Below are 25,515 nucleotides of genomic sequence, written 5' to 3' on the forward strand. Positions count from 1 at the left end.
GCGTGGGGTCACCTCAACACACTGCAACATTGATGAGCTCGCCAGCGTATGAGTAGGGTACAAGTCAGTGCATATTTCCTTACATACTGTAGTCACAGACAAGCAACAAATGCTTATGATGGCCCTTGATTTGAGGTACTTTACTTTCTTCAATAAAATGGCCGAGATTTACCATTCTACCAACACGTTATTTCTAAGGACAATGATTTCATTGGATTCCCTGCCTTGCTTGCAGAAGCAACAATAACTATTTACCCAACTTTTGCAGAATGAAATGACCACATCAAGCAGGAGCTACCAAAGAGAATCTCTCTCACGCATCTGTGCCACAACTTTTCCAGGTTTCACAGGGCATCCTATGCTCAACCCCCAGCCAAGCCCGTGAACTCAATCCATGCAACAACCCACATCCATTATAAATAACCCGACCATCATCCATAGATAGACCACTCTTTCCTCAGCTCTCTCAACTGAAATATCTTCCTCAGCTCCACCAAGCCCACCCAAGAAACATTAGGGGATTTTCATCCCCTAAGGGGTTGAACCACCGATATGCTTCTGTGACGACCCTTGTAGGCTTCGCGAGTCCCAAGACATATCCTACACCTATGGCCTACGCTTCTTCATGTGTGCGAACTACGAGTACGACAAGCCTTGACATGAACCATATAAGTATCCACCGTTATAACGACATAGATCACTCATGTGGGCCTTTTCATACCATTTCATGCACTCTCTTACTAATCCCTCCTCTTGTTTCTTTTGTCCAGTCTCCTCCACCTCTCTGCGACTTCATGCAATGGCTCAACATAGAGCAAAATAGGACCAGAAGCGGTGGGTGGACATGGAGATGTGGTGGAGGGAAGCTTACCAACGCCGAGAGTATGAGCAACATCAGGATGAACTACGGATGAAGCGGCATGAGGAGGAACACATCAGGAACGCCGTGAAGGAGCGCACCGCGGCTCAAGAAAGTGAAGTAGAGAGGGAAAACAAGCAAGATAGGGCTCGTCGCGCTAAGGCGGAGGGGGGGCGATGCCCAAAGAAAAGGCAAATATCCTAGAAGCACTCAGTATAGAGCATCTATTGTACCCTGGCCTATTTCCATTCCCTAAGGCATGTTTGGTTTAGCAGCAGCACGCTATTAGGTTACTCTTTAGGCGTATCGTACATGCCAATGTTTATTGTTGGCACCTATTTATAGTTATGGTCTATTCGCGCTACGACGAAAAACCCCATATCATATATAATGTTCATCAGCTTATGTAACCCCTGTACCGGGTTTTATGTTACTTATGCTTTACAACTACTATTATAGCCTACCATGTAATATCTATCAGGTACCTCCCATTATCAGACAAGCGATTATATGATTTATTTTACATTTTTCCATTCCGTTTCAGAAATAAGTTCAATTGCAAAATAAAAAAGTGATACAATATTTTGTTGACAGAAGAAAAAAAATTCGGCCATTCCGACGTAGGAGATAGGGCTCACAGGCCCACGCTAGAGGGAGGGTCCACACTGCGTGATTTTTTGGCCTCCCGTTTGGCGACAGTTATTTTTCGCCGTACAGTTTGGCGACAACTATTTTTTGCCAAACCGTATAACGAAAGCAGCCTCGAAACTGCAGCCGTGCACCCCAGGCTTCCCGCCGACGCCACGTTAGCAATTTTCGTCATACCGTACAACAAAAATAGTGTTTTCACCGTACGGTACGGCAAAAACAAGTTTTCGCCAAACCGTTGGGCGAGCATGTATTATTTTTACAATTTCCTTATCTTCGGTACTATTTCTGTAATATCCGTAAAACTATAATATTAAAAAAATACTCCTATTCACCATCTCTACTGTTCGAGCTCTAATTAAACTATTACACTAGAACAAGAGGCAATCTGATCAACTCTAAAGATTCATACAAACTTAATTATACAATTGTCATCCTAATCAACACTTACACAACAACTAATAATTCTTTTTCATAATATTACACACTAGTATCATTATTTATATTTATATATAATCACGCTGTTTAACACGTTGCGTGCCCCCCCCCCCCCTGGTCCGACCCGCCGGCGTCCATTGTGTTTGCATCTCCTTTCAATTACTGTCCATTGTGGACGGCCGCCGTCGGCTTGCCGTCGCCGTCCTCCACCTTGGCAGCGGCGGACTCGGCTGCAAGCGCCTTGGCCGTGTCGTAGGACGCGTGCAGCCCGACGAAGAGGTAGTAGACGAGCAGCGCGGCCGTCCATATCCCGAACCGCATGAACGACTTGGAGTCGATGGAGCCCAACAGGAAGACGTTGATGGCGATGGACGCTGACGGCAACCACGGCACCATCGGCACCCCCCACAGCTTGGGCGCCCTCGCCTGCGGCACGAACGCCCATAGGCACGCCGTCGCCACGAACCACGCGGGTATCGTGACCACGTACGGCACCCATCCCTTGACGTTCACTCCCCAACACGTCGCCATCGCCACCGAGGTCGCGAGGATGGCGGCGATGCACGCCACGAGCTTGTTCCGGTCGGCGTCCGTGGTCTCCCCGGATACGTAGTACCGGCGGACGAGCAGCGCGACGGCGACGAGCATGAAAATGAAGAGCGTGGATATGGATAGCAGGTTGGAGAGGATGTTGAGGTTGGTGAAGAAGGCGATGACGGCTGTGGCGACGAGCATGGCGACCGTGGCGTTGACGGGCGTCCCCGTCCTCGGGTGCACCTGTGCGAGCCACGGCGGCATCATGTGCGTCCGCGCGATGTGCGTGAGGTAGCGCGCCTGTCCGACGGCGCTGACGAGCAGCACGGTGGTCATCCCCTTGAGCGCGCCGAAGGCGACGATGTACTTGGCCCAGTCCATGCCCCTGTCGGCGAACGCCACAGAGAACGGCGCGTCCGGGTCGATGTTGCCGTACGGCTGCATGAGGCAGAGCGTGACGGCGAGCACGCAGTACAGCGCCGTGGTGAGCGTCATCGCCCCGACAAGGCCGATGGGGATGTCGCGCGCCGGGTTCTTGGTCTCCTCGGCCATGGTGCTGACGGCGTCGAAGCCGATGTAGGCGAAGAAGAGCACGGCCGACGCCGAGAAGATGCCGCGGACGCCGAACGGCATGAAGTCGTGCATGTTGGCGGTGTCGGCCTTCGTGAGCCCGGCGACGATGATGAAGATGATGACGGCGATGTGGACGATGGAGAGCACGTAGTTGAAGCGGGAGGTGCCCTTGGTGCTGACCACGGCGAAGATGCAGACGAGCGCGATGACGACGACGGCGATGGGGTCGAGCCAGGAGTAGTCGGCGGAGAGGGAGGTCGCGTGGATGCGGAAGTCGTTGGGGCGGTGGTTCAACAGCGTGGCGAAATAGGACGTCCACGCGCGCGCCACCGCCGCACCGCTGATGCAGTACTCGAGCAGGATGTTGCCCGCCGCCACGAACGCCATGAAGTCCCCGAGCTCCACGCGCAGGTACGCGAACGAACCGCCTGCTCAGCAACGAACGCATGTATGATTAGCATTTTCGGTCAGAAATCAATGCCGATTCGCACTAGTTTCATTGGACACATCCGACCCCGGTAGATGCATGTTCTTTTGGATTACATATTAAGGATGCACAAGCTTTCTAAACTAGTTTAATCCTCTTCATGTAGTAGATGATGATTTTCATATGGCGATTAGTATTAACGCAGTCGAACATTTTGTAGTTGTACTTCAGCTAGGCATAGTTCTCATATCCATTTCGAGATTTGGAGTGAAGAAGATTTCAAACGTGTTTTGACCGAAGATTTGTGATTGACTTATTTGAAAAAATGTTATCCTAAATGAAAAATAGCTTATTTGAAAACCTAGCTAGTTTGTGCTTCGTAAAAGAAAAACTTAATTACGGGACATTCTGTAAGCTACAGAAAGTCAGGAACTGGTCAGTATTCGAGCCTGCGGGTCAAAGCATGCATCTGGCCATTTTTCTCAATGCGATAAAATTAGTAATGCATCCCATGCTCAAGTGGCTAGACAAGATCCAAATCAGCCAACAAGATAGCTAGAAAGATTTGTACTAATGATATTTGTCAATTTAGTTACCAAACAACACACCAATTGGAAGTTTGAAATGCCTAGCAACGCACATCGGTACACTCATACCGCAGAAACCTCATGGCTACTACTGACGAATTCTTACCAAGTCAATAAAACACATTAGTGTCTGATCTTTCTGCTTCAAGAGACACAGTATCTAATCAAAACCAAAAATCAGATAATTTTGACCAAGCCGATGACTTAATTTATTGGATAAATCAACGATATACTACCGAATAACTACATAATCCCTAATATATTATCCATTGTGAGGATGATATGTGAGACCTTAGCCCATATGTTATAAACACAATGATAATATATAAGAAACCTGACAAGTTATTTAGTAGTAAATCGTGAAATCTGCTTAATTTATTTTATGAGACCGACCTGCTGAGGGGAAGTATGAACTACATATCCTTCAACTCAAGGAGACCACTAGATATATATCACTACATTATTTATACAGCTATACTAATTTTCAGAACAGAAAAATAAAATACAATAAAATAACATAGTCAGGTTTCCAAGATTCAAAGAGACCATGTGAGGGAGTCACTCTCAAATCTGTCCATGTGAGGGAGTCTCAGTCTGATCAACCAGATAACATCATTAGCGATAAAGAACTCTACAGTGGCTCACTCACCAAGTCACCATTGACCAATCCCATTTGAAAACGAACAAGCAGTCATAGCTTAGACGACTAGTAAACGCTGTCACACTGTACTGGCAGTGACATGTTGTATTCATCCAAGAGAAAAGTAGCATGGCACACACTAGATGTATTTCTATTAGATCAACTTCAGCAGTTCTTGGTTCAATTTAATAGTATTCTGGTCGTTCATACAAATTGTGCCGATTGGTGGGATGAGGTTGAACCAAGATGGGATGGTTCAACAATCTCATCACCTTCGGATTCCATTAGAATATTTCCATGTTTGGACTTATTTAGAACTGACAGCCCTATTAACAAAAAGAATCTTTCCAGTTTTTTAGATGCAAAAGAATCTTTCCATTTCCTCAGTAGGTGTTTATCTGCTTCTCCTTCAACAAATGAATACTGTGATATCAGTTTTCTTAAGCTAAAAGCTGTTTGATCTTGAGGGAATGAAAGAAACGAACCAACTAGTGCTCGATCATGTCGTCGTCGTGCAAATATAAGCTTTTGTAATTACCTGCGACGGGGATCTCGACGGCGAATTCGGTGTAGCAGAAGACGGAGAGCATGGCGGAGACGCCGGAGACGACGTAGGAGATGACGACGGCGGGGCCGACGGCGTCCCTGGCCTCCTGCCCTGTGAGCACGAAGATGCCGGCGCCGATGACGGCCCCCACGCCGAACCACACGAGGTCCCACCACGTGAGGTCCCGCTTCATGTCGGCGCCGCTCCGGGCGCGCACCTCGTGCAGCTCCGTCGACTCCAGGGACCGCGACGTCAGCCGGTCCGCCAGCCGGGAACCCGTGCTCCGCAGCGCCTGGCGGTACGCTGACCAGCTCGAGAACGACTCCTCCGGGAAGAAGTCCGCCATCGTGCACGAGCACCCGCGCTGGCGCCGCCGCGCGCCGCCGCCGTTGGCATCGCCACCGACCGCCATGGTTTTGATTTGTTGTTGCCAACTTCTTGGCGTGCTGGTTGCTTTGCTTTGCGTTGTGAGCTTATAGAAAGCTCGCGAGACGGCGAGGAAATGAAGAGTGAATGCGAGGGAGTGGGTCAAAGGGCGTGATACGCGCGTCGGGGGTTTAAATAAGAGTGGTAATGAGAAAGCGGTTGGGTTATGCTGGCAATGAGATGGCAAGAGGAAAATCTCAAGGATTTGTCCAGCTATCAATCAAGAGTGCGGCTAAACATCGGTAGCCTGGAAACTGAAAAAAAAAAAAACCTAACGGGTGTGGTAGCCATCGGATGCCCATCCAACGGTCATCGGATGCCCATCCAACCGTCCATAACACACCTATTGCTGCTCATCGTCTCGTTCAGACTCACAATAGTCCCAGATCTAGCGTTGTGCAAATGAACTGTACCTACTGAGTTGATCTGAGGTATAACACTATAGATACGATCTAAGTATGACGCGAGTTAGACTGGGTCAGCACGATATAAAGCCACGGGTCGTACCTATATCGAGCGCGCAACATGGCAGGCTAGCGCGGCACAACCTGGCTGAGTCGAGCACGGCTTTGCCATGCTAGGCACGGCATGATAGTGGCCCGCCTCGGCACGGCCGACTCGACACGGCCCGCCAAGAGACGTTGAGCGTGGGGCCAGCCTGGCAGGGCATAGTCGGCACGGGTGGGCTGGCCGGGTTAACGGGTTGAATGGGCATCGTCTGTCCCATTTAACCTGTTAACTCGTTTATTTTGAATCTTGTAGCTATTTTGTGATCGTTTGGCTAAAAAATAAAAAAACAAAATTCACTATTTTTCAACTATAAATAGGACCCATCATGCTCTTCTATTCTACACCAGTAACAACATTTGCTCTATTTTTTCCTTCTCTCATTCTTGTATTAAAGTTCCTAAGAATTTGTAATAATTTGGTAAAATTAGTTTGAATTGTTAAAAAATCAAGAAATTCCAACACTCTCATCTTGCTGTCTTGAAGAAATCTTAGTGATTTTTTAATCGTTGTTCTTTCTTGTTTCTTTCATTCTTTATTTTTTATTTGATTATTTTTAACTCCGAATATTTGAATTTTTTAGTGCCATTCGATATTAACTATGGATGTCGGTGATCACAATCATGATAATACATCTATCGATCATGATTTATTTTCTTTAAGGATTCGAAGGGGACTACAGCTCCTTTAATAATGGGGTTGTAGGCGACAGACCCGGCAACCCTCCAGCAACACCTCTATAGTAAAACTCTACAAGTGCACACACGTCAACAAGCACCGGCTCTAAAAGATCAAAAGCCACTAGTTCCGAAGTTTGACAATACTTCGAAAAGATCTACAGATAGGAAGACGGGGTAAATGTCAGGTATGCGAAGCGTTAAATTTGTAAAAATAAATTATCTACAAAGCCCTCACGTGGACCGGGACACTTGAAGTGGCACGTCACAACTTGCAAGCAAAAGAGTGGAGCAGCCATGAAGCAGACAGTGCTGTAGTATAACTCTGACGGCTATGTTCGTCATTGGAAGTATGACTCCGATAATGCTCGAACAGAGCTATGCCGCTTCATTGCAAGAGGGGATCTATCACTCAACATCGGTAAATCTGTTACATTTGAAGATTACATTAAGCAAGCTCGTAATTATAGGTTCACACATATTTCTAAACAAATAACTAGTAGGGATATAGTAAAATACTACAATATATGTTGTAGCAAACATGTATATTTTCAGTTGCTTTGATCTCAGACATATGTGCAGGTAGAGCTAGAGAGAATTATCTTAGTGTGATTGCTCATTTTATTAATAATAATTAGGAACTAGAAAAGAGAATAATAATAGGTTTTTGGTTGATTGACAAAGTGCATACTAATGAAAATATTGTTGAAAAAATATTTCAAGTAGTTGAAGACTTTGGTCTCACAAATAAAGTATTTTCTACCACTTTAGATAATGCTGGTGCAAACTTTAGAGAAATTGATATTCTTACTCCGTTGTTTAGTACATATACTGAATCTTTCTTGTTACATCAATGTTGTACTTATCATATTATCAATCTTATAGTAAAATCCGGTTTGAAGAGGTTGTCGCAAACCTAAATAATTTTTGTACTGGAATATCTTTTGTGAACTCCTCTAACTAACGAATTGCAGTATACAGGCAATATTGTGTTACGATATGTGTGCATTCACATAAGTTTGCTGTGGATATGCTGTTAAGATGGAACTCTATTTTCTTGATGCTAAAAAATATTGTACTATATAAGAGCACATTTCGTGTGTTCATTCATGCACACTATAATCAGCTTGGTGGTTATACTTTACTCATGGAAGCGCATTGGTATGTTGCCGAAAGGATACTAGAGTTTTTTGAATTTTTTTATGATTCAACTGCAAATTGATCAGAAATTTATTACTAACATCTTGTTTAGTAGTGCAAAATATTTTTGAAATTGCTACTCATGTAAATAGCTATGAAAATGATAATCTTCTAAGAGCTTGTGTAGTTCCTATGAAATCTAAATTCTTAAAGTATTAGAAAGAAATTCCTTTGTTATATGCTTTTATCTTTATTTTAGATACTAGTGCTAAAATTACAGCTTTCTATAGAGTTCTCTCAATTCTAGGTGATGCTCTTGGTCACGATTATTCTAATTATTATATTAGTATTGTTCTAAGTTACTCAAAGTTTATAGTAAATATGAAACAAAGTATAATGAAGTTCGCCTATAACGACCTCCACTAGCACCCATAAAAAGTAAGAAGATGATAATATGGGGAAAATATTTGATGGAGGTTCTTCATCAAGAAATTCAGACTCTTTGTCGCTATCATCTACGAGTGTCAGCATTCTAATATCCAAGGGGAGCTAACTACCTTCATCGATAGTGACGTTATCATCCATGAATAAGAAAACTTCAACATATTGGAAGGATGTTTTCACTGTTAGCATTTGTTAACGATTCTCCTATCTACAATTTCTTCTAAGGTTATCTTTGGTCTTACTGAAAGGATAATCGAAGAGAGAAGAACAAGTCTATCAAGTGTAGGCCTAGTCATGAGCAGCTCGGCCTGGCAAACCCGACTCGACCCGACCTAGCCCGAAATATCCTGACCTGGCCCGACTCGACCAGTCCACAGGCTAGGCTCAAGCTTGACTCTTCCAGCCCGCAGTGGGTTTTGGGTAGAGCTCGGGCTTCAAAAATGGACTCGAAGCCCAAAACAACCCAAGAAATCCGACCCGACTTGGGAAAACCCAAAAAACCCCGAACCTAACCCAACATGTAGTGGGTTTTGAGCCAAGCTCAGGCTTAGAAACCCAGCCTATTGTTGGGCTTAGGCCGAGCTCGGGCTTGCGGGTTTCCTATCAGACTTTTTAAAGCCTGGCCCAGCCCAGTAGTTGAACAAGTCTAGTTAAGTGAGATGATGAAAATGCTCACCATAGCAAAAGACTAGGAAGAAGCTGAAGCACGAATGCAACACACTACAGAGAACACTAAGCTTGACGTTTCATTCAAAAATTTATATCTAGAAGTTGATGAGAACGTGTAATTTCTAATTTTCTGAGCTATGTGTACTCTTTTTTCTTTTGCTAAAAAGATTTTTTAATAAGGCAACCTATCAATAAAACTCATTTTTAGAATTAATTATATGTCCCTATAATTTCTAATTTTTTATTTTTCATGATATTTATTTATTTATTTCGAAAATTATCGGGACCCGCCACCCACCTCTCAATCTCTCATCCTGACTATAAATAGCCATGAGCCACGCACGGAGCCACCATCCCAAACTCCTTCCCAGTGAACAAAGTCACTTGCTAGCTAAAGCCACTTGTCCACTTTAACAAAATAATTACATATTCCCATTCATGGATCAAGACGTCGAGAACTCACGTCCATGATCATGGGTGTGGCAACATTTTGAAAAGGTCATTAGAGAAATTAATGGGGAACATGTAAGATTTGCTAAGTGTAATATATGTATCTATGAATTAGGTGTCGGTTCTACAAATAGAATGGGACACTTGAGGAAGCATATTAAATATTGCAAGCAAAATTTTGAGGTTTCTAAAGAAACCATGTAATTTTTGAAGCAAAGGTTGTACTCTTTTTTTTCTAGTAGAAAGGTTTTAACGAGGCAACCAATCAATAAAGCTCATTTTTATCTATTTTTATATTTTTTGGAATTTTTAGCTATTATTTTTTATTTATTTTTTCTATTTTTGAAGTGCTGCCTGGCCGCCCAGGCCTTCACCGTGCCCGCTGGGCCTACCGTGTACAGTGCCTCCACCGTGTCCAACAGGCTCGTCGTGCTGCTGGGTTGTAATCGTGCCTGGCCCGACCCGACGCGACACAGTGACTGACAGACCGCGTCATGAGCCGAGGGCGCAGCACACAGGTCGGCACGGCACGACCCGCTTAACTAAGCAGGCATGTCAGGTCGTGCCGTAACTGGGCCATGCCTAGTTGGGCCCATGATGGTCCAGCCCGATAAGTCCATTTAGACAGGTTTGGATCCTTCTACCTCTTAATGCAGTTCGCATATCAGTCTTTACACTAAGCATACACACAACCATATATTATTATATAGTTTCAGCCGTGGACGGTAAATAAAATGCTAACAAATGGTAAATGGGAATAGTTCAGGGAAGTAAACATGATGGAAATCAAATTTCAAGCAAAAAGTCTATTATTAGACATTCACTCATATTTAGTGAATATTTCCATTGTTATGGTCTCGAGGATAGGACATGCCCACTTCATTTGACACGTTGTCTCTTCCATTTGCAATAGGGACCAATATCAAATATAATGAGTTCCCTTGAAGGTCACTGCATGTAAGAGTTTGGTTTTGACTTATCAACAATAATTTCATTCTTAGTTAGTCATATGACCCAACATAATACATACTACGTAAGAAACTAACAAATGAGACATCCTATTAATGGCGGGTCCTCACTAATGTGACACCAAGTTGGGATTGGTCTCAGAACTGTCACTAATGACAAATCATTAGTTGACAAGTGAGAAAATGACATGCCACTAATGATAACAATGACGAATCACTTCACAACCCGTCACTAAGTACATAGTCATTAATGACAGGTTACAAAGGGATCACTTATTATTGACGAGTGATAACAACACCTGTTACTAATGTTAAAGTCACTAGTGACAGGCCCTAGAAACACCTGTCACTAATGTGAATATGGGAGGACAAAAGAAACATAAGCGTAGCCCAGGGGGCCTTTCCATCCTAGGCTGGCCTAGGCAGGGGGAAGGGGGGCGGGTGCCTGGTATAAAAGGGAATATTTGAATTTTTTTTCACTCTATCGGAATGATAATTTCTCGCTGAGGATAACAAATGGGTCCTCCTAAATCTATGACAATGGACTCAATGACAAATTTGCCACTCTACCGGATGGTAGGGTGGAAAAAAATCAAATGCATCGTGTAAAAGGTAGGACAGTGTGGTAGTTTACCTATCGCTCTATCCCCGTCCCCGCCGCTAATGCCCCACCTCCTGCCACTCTTTGCCCATCCCCGCCGGTCTCCCGTCGTCACCTCCCCATTCCTCGCCGTCTTCCCTACGCATGCCGCAGGCTCCTTTCTTCCCCACGCGTGACGTGACCATATTTCGACTGCCAATCCGCTACAAAAGGAGTAACGAGGGGGGGGGGGGTGCGACCGCACCTGGCCGTGGGAGGAGCACACAATGCATGTAGGAGCCCCTCCATGGTAGAAGCGACGTCAATGCATGGCCTTGCCTGGCCCCAGAAGGAGCGACGGGCTGTGAAGTCCAAGACGACCAGGGAGAGGAACCCGAAGAAGAACTCCTAAGGTTAGCGCGCTTGATTACTTTACTCCATATTGACGGACGATTTCACTAGGCATGGTTCTTGTCGAATCCTAGTTTGATTCCCTAGATAGAATCCTGATGTGATTCAATTCGAGCCTCTTTTCGTGCGATTCTTTGCAGGTAGTTAGCTCTAGGCCACCAAGAAGGTCATGAACATCCAGATATGTGTGCCAATTTGACCTCTCCAATCATCCAATCTATCACCCCTACCCCTAGCCCCTTTTTTCCTTTGTTTTTCACGGATCTGGATCAAAAGGTTGGCCACGTAGTGCACTGAGATTTGGGCATCAATTGAGCCACAAAAGTACCACAACCTAGACCATTTTTTTCAATCTATAGCCTGGTAATAAAAATATATTAACTTCAGTTGCACTGAGTCTCTTTGTCAATTGATTTGGTTGACTTGTATTGTACTGAAGTGACTGTGCTAGCAATTGACAAATGATGTATCATCCCCCATGACACCTCTGGAATGTAGTTTTACATGTTTCAGAACAAGAAACAATCAAGATGATTGCATAACCTAGAAGTATTTGGATCCAAATCCCTTGGGTTTAGTTAAAATATGAACTGAATTTCATAAATTCCTAGATCAATCTCCCTCATTCAAACAGTGCCAGGCAAGAGAGCTCTAATTAATATTGTCTTTGTTCTTTATGTACTGATTCTAGTTTGGAAGTTGCCAGTTTGTTATAGCTGATTTTTAGCTACAACTATATGTGAACTGGCATGTGGTGATTGAAATGAAATTTTTACAGCTACTAGAAGGTACTTACTGCTCGCGATGTTCTTTGTATTTTCTAGGAGCCTTTGGACATGTGCTCACAGACACATATTTGTTTGGATGATTGTTGCTATGAAAACAACATATGGTACATACATTTTGTTAGTTAAATGGCCAATATTGTTTGCTTTTCTCTTCGGTTTCTAGTTTCATGGTAAAAAAAATGGTCATTAGCATTTCCTTGCTTTCAGTGGCCTCGCTGTATGACATATTCAGTTTATGTTATACTCATCATAGAATACTACCCTTTGTTTTTCCATGAAAATATTTACCATTTCTTGGTGTACAGCAAGTTGAGATTATCCACCTCTTAACTGAAAATGTCAGTTTGTCCTGTGATTTGTTTCATAAAGATGAAAATGCATTACTATTTTTAAGTAGAAGAGATATTTGTAGTTGAGGCATATGGGTCATATTAGTGCATGGTTAAATTCTTGCCACTACCTTCATTGATCTATTGAACCATATATATGCAATGCAATATTGTATACAATTAACTTATATGTTAGAAAAAAAAGCTGAAAGATGAAGGAACCCTGATCATATTCATTTTTGTTTAGTCTTAGTAAGATGAAGGAACCCTGATCTCGTCAGCTTCAATCTTGCTTTTCATTTTAATGGCTGGTCAATAATGCGTGGGTTTAGTTTCTTAGTTCATCAGTTTGATCATTTGAGGGAAATTAAGGATGTTATTTAGCTCTCAAGGAAATAATTGTATTGCATTGAACATGTTCATTTGTCTAGCATAAACATTTTCGAATTCCTTAACTCGGCAATGTGATACAGGACTGACGAAGCTACCGCCCACTGCTCTGCTCTGCTCATTGATTCCCCTACTGCTCTAGGCGTGCAGATCCCGACTCGGAGATCATCAGCTTCGCAAAGAGGAGATGCGAGAGATGCAGATTAAGGAGAAGATTGCGCGTACACCTGCATGCTGTTTCGGTGTCTCCTTCTCATTTAACCACTCACATGAATGGAGTGGTGAATCTACAGATTAACCTCGGAGTGAACAACACTGTAATCAGGGATCGGTTCTTGTATGTATATAACATATATATTGTATTGGAACAATTATGTGATAGCTCTGTTACCTGTGAGCTAGTAATTACCGATACTCATCCATATTTGCTTGTAACCTGTTTTATTTTATTTTTTTGTTTTTAAAAACATATCAGTAATGAGTCTAGATCCGACCTGTCACTGATGTATAATCATTAGTGACGGATCTGGATACAGACTCGTTATTGATATGTGTCGTTAATGATGTGTCTGAATCTAGATCTATTACTGATATATATTATTAATAATGGGTATAGATCTGTCACTAATATGAACATAGCGTTCGGATACTAATGTGAAAAACAACATTAGACACTGAACACAAAGTCATAAACCAATCCAATCCACATCAGATGGCAGAAGGCACAGGTGAGAACAAAACATCGACTGCGTACGTCTATGTCCCTCGTCGGAGTACGCAACGAGCGTTGGTTGATTAGTGAATTTACCATCACTTGTCACGAACGATCGGTCGTGAGGTATGAATTCTCTGAAGAAACAAACATAAACAAGTCGCTGGTAACGGTGATGTACAGACGAACGCGCAGTTCCTTTCGTGGAAACGTAATTAGAGGACGCAAACCTTTGTAATCTGGGAGCAAATAAACTTTTTTCTATGTTAATCAGCTGATGGGGAAAACAAGAATCCAGCAAGATTTGTTTATGTATGTATATGTGCCCACTGTCAGTCAAGGGCGACGCCACGTTATGATTGGAGGTGCACATGCACCCTCTCTCGTTCAAAATTACTATAAAAAACAGGTGCAATGAACAGTATTTTTTAAATTTTATATGTTTTTAATGATAATGCACCCCTTCATTTAGATCCTAATTTCTTCCTTGCTGTGGGTACCTGGTAAAAGCTAAGAACTTCCAACAGACCGAGATCGAGAAGGTGCATGTCACTTTCACCATGGAGAAGATAAGCCAACTGGACATATCGAGACATCCCCGCATTCACTTTTGATGTGATTGGTTGCTCTTACGTCATGTTGCACGTATGAGCCGTATATGCAAGTTAAGAGGAAGCAACCCGAGTGAATGTAAGAGTATTAAAAAGAAGAGTGTTTTTTTTTTATATAATGTCATATGAGCATATGCAAGAGCTAAGATTATGATTAGTTATTCGTATAAAAATAATTTTATGACACTGATAAGTGGATCCGTCTGTATGAGCAGGTGCAAGCTATTACATCCGTCCGGCCAGGTTATGCAGGAAAACTCGAATCATAAATTAGGTTGCGAGCGTACAATTACAACTACTCATACAGTCTGGAACAATGCATACAGACAACAAACACGTATCTATTTAAGATTATATGTATCCACCGATTCAGAATCCATTCGTGTGGGCAATCAATCATGTCCTCTACGTACTAACTGAAATATGTATCGACTGGTGACGATCAAACGAATGATTGAAGGTAGGATGTACCCTTTCGTGGCGCCCCGATATATTACCGGTTTGCTCTGACTCCGGTCAACATATAACCCGAATTAACCCTTTTAGACCAAGCTGACTGCAGCCGTCTCGTCGTGTTTGATAGCAACTAGCTACGTCTGTTTCCTGCACCAGCACGTTCGGCTCCCGAGCATTCTGTATTGCGTCGTCTGAAGATGTGCAGCTCTGCTATAGTTAGGCCTAGTCTGCAGCTCACTCGGGTGCCCGAATTTTCAGTCGTTGGATCAGCTCCCTCTCCACATTCAACGCCCTATCTTCTTTCTTCTTCCCCGGTCCCACCGTCGCCATCACCGGGCAAGCCTGCCGCCGAAGGCTTCCCTCTATGCCCACCATCCTCCACTGAACGAATCCCCACTCCGAATCAACCCTAACCACGCCGGAGATGGAGAAGACTGGGTTGGAGCTCACCAAAGATGGACAACGTGGGGTGAAGTCGAGGTAGAGAAAATTCGGGTATTGAGAAGGTTAGAAACATTCCATTAAATTAGAGAATAGCAATGCCATTTAGTTACCTGATTCAGACGTATCAAGGCCCCCTCCAGAAACCAAATGGTAAGAGTAATTTCCGTATCTACTCCGGTGGGGTAATACTGTATTATCTCACAGTCTCCAGCTATGGTTGGCACGGCACCTCCAACTTCCAACGATACAGGCATACAGTTATGCGGCATAAGAATGACTAATTGGCCAAGCCAGCAGAAGTCAACCCAAAAAATATTCCACTAGAATCCATTTGATGCGTCCTTTTGCTTGCTTGAAGCATCAGCATGGTTAGGTCAAAGATTCCTCCTTTGCAGTTTGATGGTACCTTAGTCAAACCTAAGGCTTTAAAATCTCCATGCCCATTTGCATCTCCCATCTTCAAATCAGATAACGAGAGCCAGCTTCACAAGTCAAACCAACCAGCTGAACTTGTGCAGTGCCGTTACCTCTCCTTTTTCTCGAGTTCACACCCTCGTACTTGCTAGTCATGATAAGAACACTGGACACTACCTGAACGGTCTACGCAGAATAATCAGACCACCCCATCTCCAGTTCAAGTCACACAGCCTAATCACTAAAGCTCACAATACAGGCAAACAATTCAAGTGAGGAATGCTCAGTGCATGAACATATAGCAGCTACAACTGACATGTCACAGATCACAGTTGCAAAGTAAGCGAATGTGTCCTTGCAATGAACCGATCACGACTACTATTTCAGCCAAAACAAGGGAGCGCGTCAGGTTCTCATCCTTAGCTACGACACTGCCATTCTCACTACCATCCAAGCATCTGAAATGTTCACCTTAAGGTACTCAACCACTGGAAATCAGATGTTCAACCTAACAGCTACAGGCACGAAAAAGAGGCGAAAGCGATTAACACCAGGCTAAAAATTACAAGTGAGGCCGTAAATGGAGTCTCAGATTTTCAGGTGGCCACCGAGAGTTGCTTCTTCTGTTTTGACACCTTTGCTTGCAGCTTGTTGAGCTTCGTGCTCATGCTCTTCTGCTGCTCGCTGACGGAGCCCTCCTGGGCGCTGCACATATGCGACTTCATCTTCAGGCTGAACCTCCGGGGGACACGGGAGGTCCAGCTGCTCTTGCCGCGCCCCAGCTTCTCAATCTCCTGCCTCATGTTCGAGCACTCTTTCTCGAGCTCTGACAGGCGTGTCCTCATGTTGTCCATGCCGACTTTCAGGACCTGGTTCTCCCGGACGGCTGTGGTCCATCCCCCGGCCTCGCTGGACATCGCGATGCCACTTCGCAGGGGCCTAGATCCTTCAAGGTTGTCAGAGACGAGCAGGCAGCCAGCAATTGAGGTTCTTAGCTGGAGCTGCTCAAAGAAGAGGACTTGTACCACGACGCGCAGTGGCAGCCTCTCGTTCTGGGCAGCATGAGTGCATGCTTCTAGGGAGAGCTTCTGGCACTCCATCAGACGACAGAGCTGCTCCCTTTCAGCTTCTGATAGCCAGGAATGTGCCTGTGAGCAAGGCAAAATATAGCATTAAACAGCTGTAGAAAAAGATTGCAGAGAAGTCATGCAGATATTTTAGTATTACTAGGTGAGTACCCGTGTGTTGCAACGGAAAACTAAGAATCGTATTATAAGCAATATAATATGAGCAATCGTTGACCGAGGTAAAAAAAAAACTCGGCACCTTTTCCCTCCAGCACCTATCAGCTTGAAGAATTAAAAGGTTCGCTTTGCAAAGAACACAATCAATGTTCTGTCTGACCTCAGCCAAAGCCAGCTTTTCGTTCATGCGCTCAACAGGACTCTTCAAAGAAGACCTCTTTTGCTTTCTTGTTGATCCCATAGGAGTTGAAACATCTCTTTCATACATGCTTTCAAGCAAATCCAGAGAAATTTCTAATGCTGCTTTGGGTTGGACAAGCTCTACAGGAAGTTCCGACCTAGTTGATGGAAATTTCACTTCTATTTTTGTGAGAGCCCTGCTCTGCTTCTTTCCAATTGCACTGTCAGGCAATCATGTTGCAGGATGCCACCCATTTCGGGGACGCCTCATCGACCTCTTCCTTTGATGCTTCTTTAATCTCAGACCATGCACCACTACTCCAGCAACTTGTTCAAGGGGCATGTAGTCCTCAATCATTCTGCGAGGTTCATCGCTGGCCAGGTCAGGAGTGGGTTTGGCAATCCCAGTGCACCGAGACCCAGGATTCACATCCAAAGGAGTGCTAGGATGCATATCTTCAGATACTGCAACCACCAGCCTGCTCTGCCGAATCACAGCTGGCAGATACATGGAACCAAGATCTACTCCAGAATGCAAGCTCTGGAAATACGAAGGAAGCGACAAGAAATTAACTGACAACAGCGGTTGAGATTTCTTGACTCCATGAAGCACACACCACCCACAATGGACCAAAGTCCTGTGTAACAATGCAGACTACAAGAAGAAGCGCAAAATATTACACCAATTTGTACAAGGAACTAAAAAATGGCAGATGAAGGCTGTAGAAAGAAAGCTTACGGCTCTATGGCGCCGAAGCTTGACAAAGTGCAACCCTTGTGATGCAAATGCAGCGGCAACGTCAACAGACGAGACAATCGAAGCTAGGCTCCGGACCTTCCCCGTTGATGACTGTGCTGCATCCAACGCAGGACAGGTAGAAGAAGGCCCAGGAGCCGGAGAGAGCTCCCAGAGCAAGATGTATCAACGAGGATGACAAGCGCCACTGCCCCAGCGTGGGGTGCAAAATCTTCCACCAGTGACGAGAAATGAGCATCCAAGAAGCCGGCCCTTGATGCGAATTCCTAGGAGGAGGAGCACGGAATCGCAATAGCAAGGCTGCTGGGGCGTCCGGCTCCGGCTCCGGCTCCCGCCCGAGAGAGTCGACCTTCGATCGCTTGCCCTTCCTCCTGGTGTATACTATCCCAAACCTCCTGCCCTCTTCCTCAGCGAGGACCTCGGCGGCGGGGTCCTTCCGATGGCGGCACTTCCTGCTACAAACGATCTCGACTGACTTATTGAGCGGCGGTAGTTCCGATTTGGGGGAATCCTTTTCATGCTGCTGTTGGTGGCTGTGGTCGTCGTTGTCGATGTGGAAGGCAGCGGCATCCTTGGCGTCCCAGTGGATCCGATCAGCGCCAAGGCGCTTGCCAGAGCGGAGGACCCTGGTGGTGGAGTTAGCCTAGTCTTAGGGCGGTGCCTTGGGCATGAAGACGCGTGTGGAGCGACCGGTATGGGCTCTGTCGCCTCCTCCTCATCCTCGTCCTCGCCTACGTCGTCAACCTTCGCCTCCGTTGTCGTCGGGACCGCCCCTCCCCAGGAGGCGGCGATGCGGAAAAGGGGCCTACGGATGGGGATCTAATTGCAATCAGATCCCACCTGGTCGCGGTAGGGGGGGAGAGGGAGGCGGGGGGCAGGGGGCAAGTTGCCGCCGACTCACCGCGCCGCTCGCGGCCGCCGCAAGGAGAAGGATGAGAAGCTTCGGGGAAGGATAGGGTTACAGCGGGGCGATGACGACGTGTCCCGTGCATTTGTGATGAAAATGGGCTGGCTGAGCGGACGAAAAAGGGATGGGCGGAAGAATTAAGAGCAGAAGAAAAACTGACATGGGAGGAAGGAGAGCAGAAGAAAAACTGACATGGGAGGAAGGAACACTACTGACTTTTTAAGTAGTAGAGATTCTGTCTAATTTTCAGTTTCCAAAGCAGCAAAGACAAAAAGTGAGATTGTTCTTGTAAATGAAGATCAAAGCACTGCAATAACAATCAGTGAAAGTACAGTAGGAAATAAAATGCACCTTCAAGTATATATCGATTGCACGATAAAGTCCATCATCCAATGGCCGGGCATACTCAGGCACAGCAGATGCAAGAGCTTGGAATTTAGGAAGCTTCAAATTGATATCTGGTGCAATCTCGGCAAGGTAGCCATCAATTAACTTAGCAACAGTAGTGATTGGTGTCAAGGAAGGGGACGCCATCACATCATCCAGGCATGGTGAGGCAGCGCCATTAGCCTGGTCCATTGCCAAAAAGTGATCAAGAATCCTGTGAACACACTCAACATTATACAGAGTTTCCATGGTGTAGGAAAAATTTGGCAGCAATAGATCCTCCAGAGTGACCTGGTCTAGTTGCATGCCGATCCGTTTCTCTAAGTTGGAAATGCATGTGGGGCTGGCCTTTAGAATCATGGCTGTGCGAAGGAGACCAAGTAAAACTTTTGTAGATGCTAAACCCTTCTGAACCGGCAATAGTTGATCGATCTCCTCAAGCAAGTTTTTTTGTTCAACCTCAGATAGAGTAGCAGTAAGAGGCACTGTTCCCATGCTATGACGCCTATTGAGTCCTGGGAGATACTTCTTGGCATAGTATGCCAAAGAACCAGCAATTATCTCAGGTCTAATGCCTCGAGACTCCATAGTGGAAATTAACCTCTTGTACATGGGGAAACTCAATGACGAAGCATCCTCATACCACCAGTCTGCACTGAAGTTCCTGGGCCTTGCACCCGTGCTGATCCCATTCCACAGTACACTGCCACCAGGGCTTTGCATGATGCCATGTTCCCTTATCGGCCATCCAAAGAGGTTTGGATCAGTATTAGCTTTTGATGCTAACGACTCAATGCATCTCTTCACAATCTGAAGGTTTTCAGCATGAGGAAGGAGGTCATCACATGTTTCCAATGCTGTCAAAGAATCTTTCCAGTTAAGGAGGACCACTTGGTTAAGGAACATTTCTGACTGTGCAATCAAGTTGTCCTCGGCTACTTCTTCAGTCATTTGTAGATGCTCAGAGGCACAACGTAGGTAGACAACATTTGTGGGAGAAAGTTCTATTTTCACTCCATAGCAGAACCTTGCAACTAGCTCAAATGACTTGGAACCCCCAGGAATATCATTTAGTTTGATGATACATTCTTCTCGGTCTGAACTCTCTTTGATCAAACATTCGAGAAAGGCACTTTTTGAAAGTAAAGGGAACTGCAAGGAGATAGACATCAGCGATAGAAACAGTCAGCCTATAGAAAGGTTAAGTCAAGGCATATGAGCTAAGGGAGTTCAAAAACAACAAGTATAGGTTGCATAGTAAAAAAATTTACAACTTTCATCGCATTCTTTCATAAAAATGAAATACCACTAGAAGCTAATTACCCAAAAAAATACAGGAGTCCAAAGATAATATGGTGAGAGTTAGACTTTAAATCAATGAACTGTTTATCGCCCCAACAGGATTTGGATGGAGAACTCTCGCACGTTACATAAATTTTGATGGTCCCCTGTGTATTTTGAACGGCTTTTCAGAGCTCTTGACTGAAACAAATTGTAAAGTTAAGTTCTAAACAGCTTCAGTTCTAAGATTCATTTATGGGGAGGGGCATACTTAATAGCTTATAGATATCCACAAGAAAATGACAATACCTTATGAAGATGGAAAGAGATATCCCCAACCTCAACAGTAACATCGCTGGGAAGTCCTGTTGTGCAGAACCTAGGAGTTTCAAGTAGAAGAACTGTCAAAGTTTAGATAAATTTACAATACACAATTTCACCAAAAAGAAATGAAAAATATACGTGCTGAAACTTTTCGTGTATGGTGTACACAAAAATCATGACTATCTGTCTAAGCACAAGCAAATCAAAATATTTAACGGACTGGAATGGGATTGATGAGTTTGGAATTTTGACTTTCCAATTGAAATCTAATTATGCTACTGCCTTAATAATTCCATGATGGTTACATCTTCCTCCATTATGAGGAACAACATCTCACTGCCAGCCAATGTGATGTGAATCCATGAGACTCTCCCCATAAAACTAATCGCAGAATCAGTCAACTCTAATTAACTAAAATTTCTGGTGATAGAATAAGCGATTAACTACGCCCACCATGCTTCAATGCATTTAGTATGCGCAATGAGGCACTCATGCAGGATATTGCAAACACCAAAATGTGTTAACCCATTTTCTTGTGGCTGTAAAGAACAACATCACGCTACTCAAGACAACAAATGTAAATAAAAGAGCTGTGCTCATCCAAGGTACTGAAGTTGCAAATTGTTATAAGTGGCCCATAAACAAACTGAACAAATGAAAGTAATGCACCATTGGAGGAGCCCACAGTCCAGCCAAACTTTGAATTCTGAATTGTGACGCTTTCAGGGCTTGTTTGCACAGGGTGCATTGCTCTAGGAATTCGAATTTCGGGATGCAGTTGAAATTTGAACTAAAACCCAGGGATTTGGATCCCAGTTCCCCTATCCAAAATCCAAACAGGCCCTCAGACAGAGCTCTTGTACTCCACAAATTTAAAAATAAACCTAAAAATCCGTAGCCCGCCACCAAAACGAAAAGTCGATACATCTTGCTCCTAAATTTCTTCTTCTTCCATGCTTGGGCGAGCTAAAGAACAATGGAAACAAGACAAGCAAGCCCAATTGTTTACAACGGGTACCACAATTAAAACACAGACAACTCTGGATGCAAACAAAAGAACTGAACGCAAGGCCTCAAAACTGTCCTCGCAGTCTGAAACAATCAGGTAGGTTTTGAACGCAAGAAATACATCTCGGAAGGAGCGCACCGAATATACAGCGAAGACGTCGTGCAGTCCGGTGAAACTAGTTGACTCGTGAATCGTGACATTTTTCAGTCAAAACTCTACGAATTTCACACCAATTTTTCGAACAGAAACCCACCCACAACTCCCCCCTCCCCCCCCCCCCCCCACACACACACACAATTTCCCTCTCCGTTCGAACATGAGCAGGTAACAAGAGAATCGAAGAAACAAGGCAGCCAAGCCCAATTCTTTATCCCGGCCAGCCAAGAATAACCACACACAATTACACAAACGTACATACCGCAGAGAAATCGAAGCTAGGAAACTTGAGATGGTTAGGAAAGAACTGAGGGGAAAAGGCAAGAACTTACCATGCCTTCCCTTGCCTTTTGAAGGCGTCAGGCTTTGAGCCAAGCTTCATGGACGCCATCCCGGCAGCTATCTCCTCTCGCACTCGCAGCCTCAGCGGGAAGCACCTGAGTAGGAAGCGGAGGACGCAAGAACCTCAAGCACAAGCTGCACAAGGCCACAAGCACCACCAGCTCCAGAGCTCAAGCCATCACTGCGCTCGAAGCCTCCAAGCTCTCTCTCTCTCTCTCTACCAAAAGAGCTCAGCGCAGCAAACCCCTTCTGGTCACCAACCTAATCCAACCTACCCCAAGAAACCACCAATGCAGGCAGTTAATGCCGCACACAGTGCTGTGCAGGGGGCAGTTTCTATTCTGTCTTCAACTCTTCACCTCACCCTCTCGGCCTCTCGTGCCTCTTTGCGTGCGGGTGTAAATAGGGCTGTTAAAAAAACTCAAAGCTCCGAAGCTAGTCTAGTTTTTCATTCTATTTAATCTCAGCTCGATCTCAAAACGACCAAGCTCTAGCCTGGGCTCATGAGCCTCTCTAGTTAACGAGTATTACAATTTTTATTTGATTTTACTAGTCTATCAAATCTGAATTAGTTTAAGGGTTGTTTGGTAGAGTTTTGGGAGTTGATTCTGCCCCAGAATCGGTGTGAGCGCTACTAAACGCTCTGCCGTAGAATCGATTCTGCAATAGAATCAGAGAGAATTCCCGACTGATTTTCCTCAATTTCAACACAATCTTCTCCTAGGAATCACTTCCACCACTAATATACTTAACGATTTCACAAACAGAATCACTTTCATCACAGAATCTACTTCTACCACAGAATCACTTCCACCACAGAATCAGGAGGTTAGAGAGCTCTACCAAACGAGCCCTAACCTTCCTTATATATCTTCAAGTCCTAAGTCGGCAGCCAATATGACCTAAACAATATCATAGCCTATATGCGTCGAAGGCTTGAGTAAGTGACCCAGCCTCTCATGAGAGCGACGCTTAGACTATCATCTCCTTCGATTCCCCTAATGTCGAGTCGTGGCCCTCATCCTCCAGCCTGAATCATAACCATGCCATCACAACTCCTCCTTGAGTCATAGACCAACTCGTTAGCTGCCACCTCTTCCTTCGCAATTCTCTTTAGGAGGTCTCCATTATGTGATGCCTCTAGCATTTGCCTCCGATCATATCGAGATCTGAGTATATCAGTATAAAATACCACCAGACGCACCTGGGAGCCCCCGAAGCCCCTCCCCTTCAATTTGGCATAGAAGATGAAGAAGAGAAAAGGAAGAGAAGAAATAAGAGGGATCGCTCTTGCTTGGTAGTTCTAAGTTCACCACTGAGAAAGAGTGAGGGAGAAAAGGATGAACAGTTGGAGCTACTGCTTTGTTTTTATAAGAAATGTTTTGGTTTTTAAAAAAAAAGCCAAATATTTGGATTTTTTAGGTAAAAGCAATGTACCAAATGTTCCATCTAAGATCATCTTCAATCGTATTCCTTTCATTTCATTTTCTTTCTGATTCTTTCTCCGTTTCTATTCCCTTTATTTTCTCTCATCTCCAACAGTTCTCTCTTCAAGAAGAATCGCGAAGGGAAAGAAGAGATAATCTCGTCCTGAAGAGAATGACTCTGGGAATCCCATCGTGAAAAGAATCGTGAAAGAAAACCGTTGGAACGCTGAAAGGAAAAAAAATCCTTTCACAACGAGATTTTAGTCCCCAAAGAGAAACCGTTGGGACTAACCAAGAAAAACCAAAGAATCAGGTCAATGATAAGCTGCAAAAGAATCAGGTCAATGATAAGCAGTAACGGAAGAAGACGAGAGCAGAGGAATCAATGGTCACTGCATCGCATGCATCTCTTCGTGCCATATAAAGCGGCGAAGGAGAGACGTTGCGACGAGGACGCAAGGGAGGGATCATAGGCATGGAGGATGAATAAGAGCAATTAATTACTCATTTAGGACAGAAAAGAAAAGGAAAAGCGCTTGAAAAAATAGGGATAGGGATACCTCTGCTGAGCGAGAAAATTAGAGAAAGAATAGTAGATTTCCTCACGGAAACTCCACACGGCAGATGAGAACATGTGATGCGTGGCTGCATGGGTGGAGTGCAGCCGGGGTGGAGTAATTGAGGGGCATTAAAAGTTCTGGAAATCTGGGGCCGCGCGCACAGAGAGATTCGACTTCGAGGGCGCAGCCAGTACGTCTCGGCAGCTTTTGTTTATGCTATCGAGTAAACAAACGGTTCCAACGTTCCGGTAGTACACCAGAGGATACGGATCTTCTGCAGTGGCACTGTGCTGTAAGATTATTTAATTATATTTTTTTTATTTAGTTCCTTTCTGATTTCTCTTTTTTTCTTATTCATTTCATTTTTTTCATCTTCGATAGTTTTTCTTAAAAATATTTGTAAAAGAAAAGTAGAAAAAATCTTATTTAAAAAAATAATCTTAAAAATTCTTTTGTGACGAAAATCATGAAGAAAAATCGTTAAATGCTGAAGGGAATAAAAATCCCTCCGTAAAAGAATTTAGCTTTGATTAAAATCGGTTAGGATGGTCTAAGAGGTAATACAGGTTTATGAGAATGTGAATACGCTTTGCAGTAACACTGTAGCAAGATAGCTGCAGTATTTCGTTTTACTACGCCAGCGTTTGTAGTGTATCACCACTGCTGTAGCGTATCTGCGGTATTCCGTTTTAGTGTGCCAGCTTTTTACTGTATCACCACTGCTGTAGCACTGGTTTGAGCCGTTCGTTTTCGATCTGTCGTTTGAAAAGTGATCCTATCTAGATCACTGTAGCCATCCATGTCGAGACAAAGAGGCTGGAAAGGGGACACGGATCCTCTAGGGTTATTGACACTGAGCCTGATCCTACACGTCGGTTTCTGTATATTACTACAGTAGATCTCTATCTACTGGAAAGTGCTTCTTGTTCTGGATTCACCCTTCCACTGCATTTCTTTTCTATGGCTTGACGCACGAGTCTCAGCCTCTCGGGTAAATCTCAATATCTCATAACAGTTTATTTCACCAAAGAGTTGGATAAATATTTCCGGTTTTTGGAAAGAGGTGCTAAGTTTCTGTTGCTTTTAGAGACTTGTGTAGGTTGATATTTCAATTTCTGAACCTATTCCCGCATATAGTTGTCTTGTTCTTTCCCTTTCTTCGAAGAGCAAAAATAAAAATAGAATGTCACCACATATCCGCTTCGTCAACAGTGATACTTGTAGGCAAGCTGTGAGATATAAATAGAGAAGCAAGAATAGATTTGTTCGGAC

At 44.3% G+C, this 25,515-nt stretch overlaps 2 protein-coding genes and 1 long non-coding RNA gene across 4 annotated transcripts; 1 reads left to right on the forward strand and 2 right to left on the reverse strand.

Annotated features, from left to right (window-relative positions):
- Positions 1–1,901: 1,901 nt before the first annotated feature.
- Positions 1,902–5,791, reverse strand: LOC133912936 (cationic amino acid transporter 1-like). Its single transcript, XM_062355920.1, has 2 exons — positions 5,245–5,791; positions 1,902–3,480 (listed from the first exon to the last, which is right to left on the reverse strand). The coding sequence occupies exons 1-2, from the start codon at positions 5,663–5,665 to the stop codon at positions 2,105–2,107; spliced, it is 1,797 nt and encodes a 598-aa protein (XP_062211904.1). The 5' UTR covers positions 5,666–5,791; the 3' UTR covers positions 1,902–2,104.
- A 5,404-nt stretch (positions 5,792–11,195) lies between these two features.
- On the forward strand, positions 11,196–13,454 carry LOC133911171 (uncharacterized). The gene is made up of 2 exons (XR_009908613.1): positions 11,196–11,527; positions 13,116–13,454. It is a non-coding gene; the product is annotated as an uncharacterized LOC133911171 (long non-coding RNA).
- Positions 13,455–15,942: 2,488 nt separating this feature from the next.
- On the reverse strand, positions 15,943–22,641 carry LOC133912937 (BTB/POZ domain-containing protein At1g30440-like). Of its 2 annotated transcripts, none has more exons than XM_062355922.1 (4): positions 22,247–22,641; positions 20,765–20,804; positions 19,109–20,296; positions 15,943–16,817 (listed from the first exon to the last, which is right to left on the reverse strand). In XM_062355922.1, exons 1-4 carry the CDS (start codon positions 22,303–22,305, stop codon positions 16,266–16,268), a joined length of 1,839 nt encoding a protein of 612 aa, XP_062211906.1. In that variant the 5' UTR covers positions 22,306–22,641; the 3' UTR covers positions 15,943–16,265. The 2 variants fall into 2 exon arrangements, with proteins under 2 accessions (XP_062211906.1, XP_062211905.1); XM_062355921.1 differs by having other exon boundaries at positions 20,735–20,804.
- Positions 22,642–25,515: the final 2,874 nt, after the last annotated feature.

This window comes from Phragmites australis, chromosome 3 (assembly GCF_958298935.1).
Source record: "Phragmites australis chromosome 3, lpPhrAust1.1, whole genome shotgun sequence".
NCBI lineage: Eukaryota > Viridiplantae > Streptophyta > Magnoliopsida > Poales > Poaceae > Phragmites > Phragmites australis.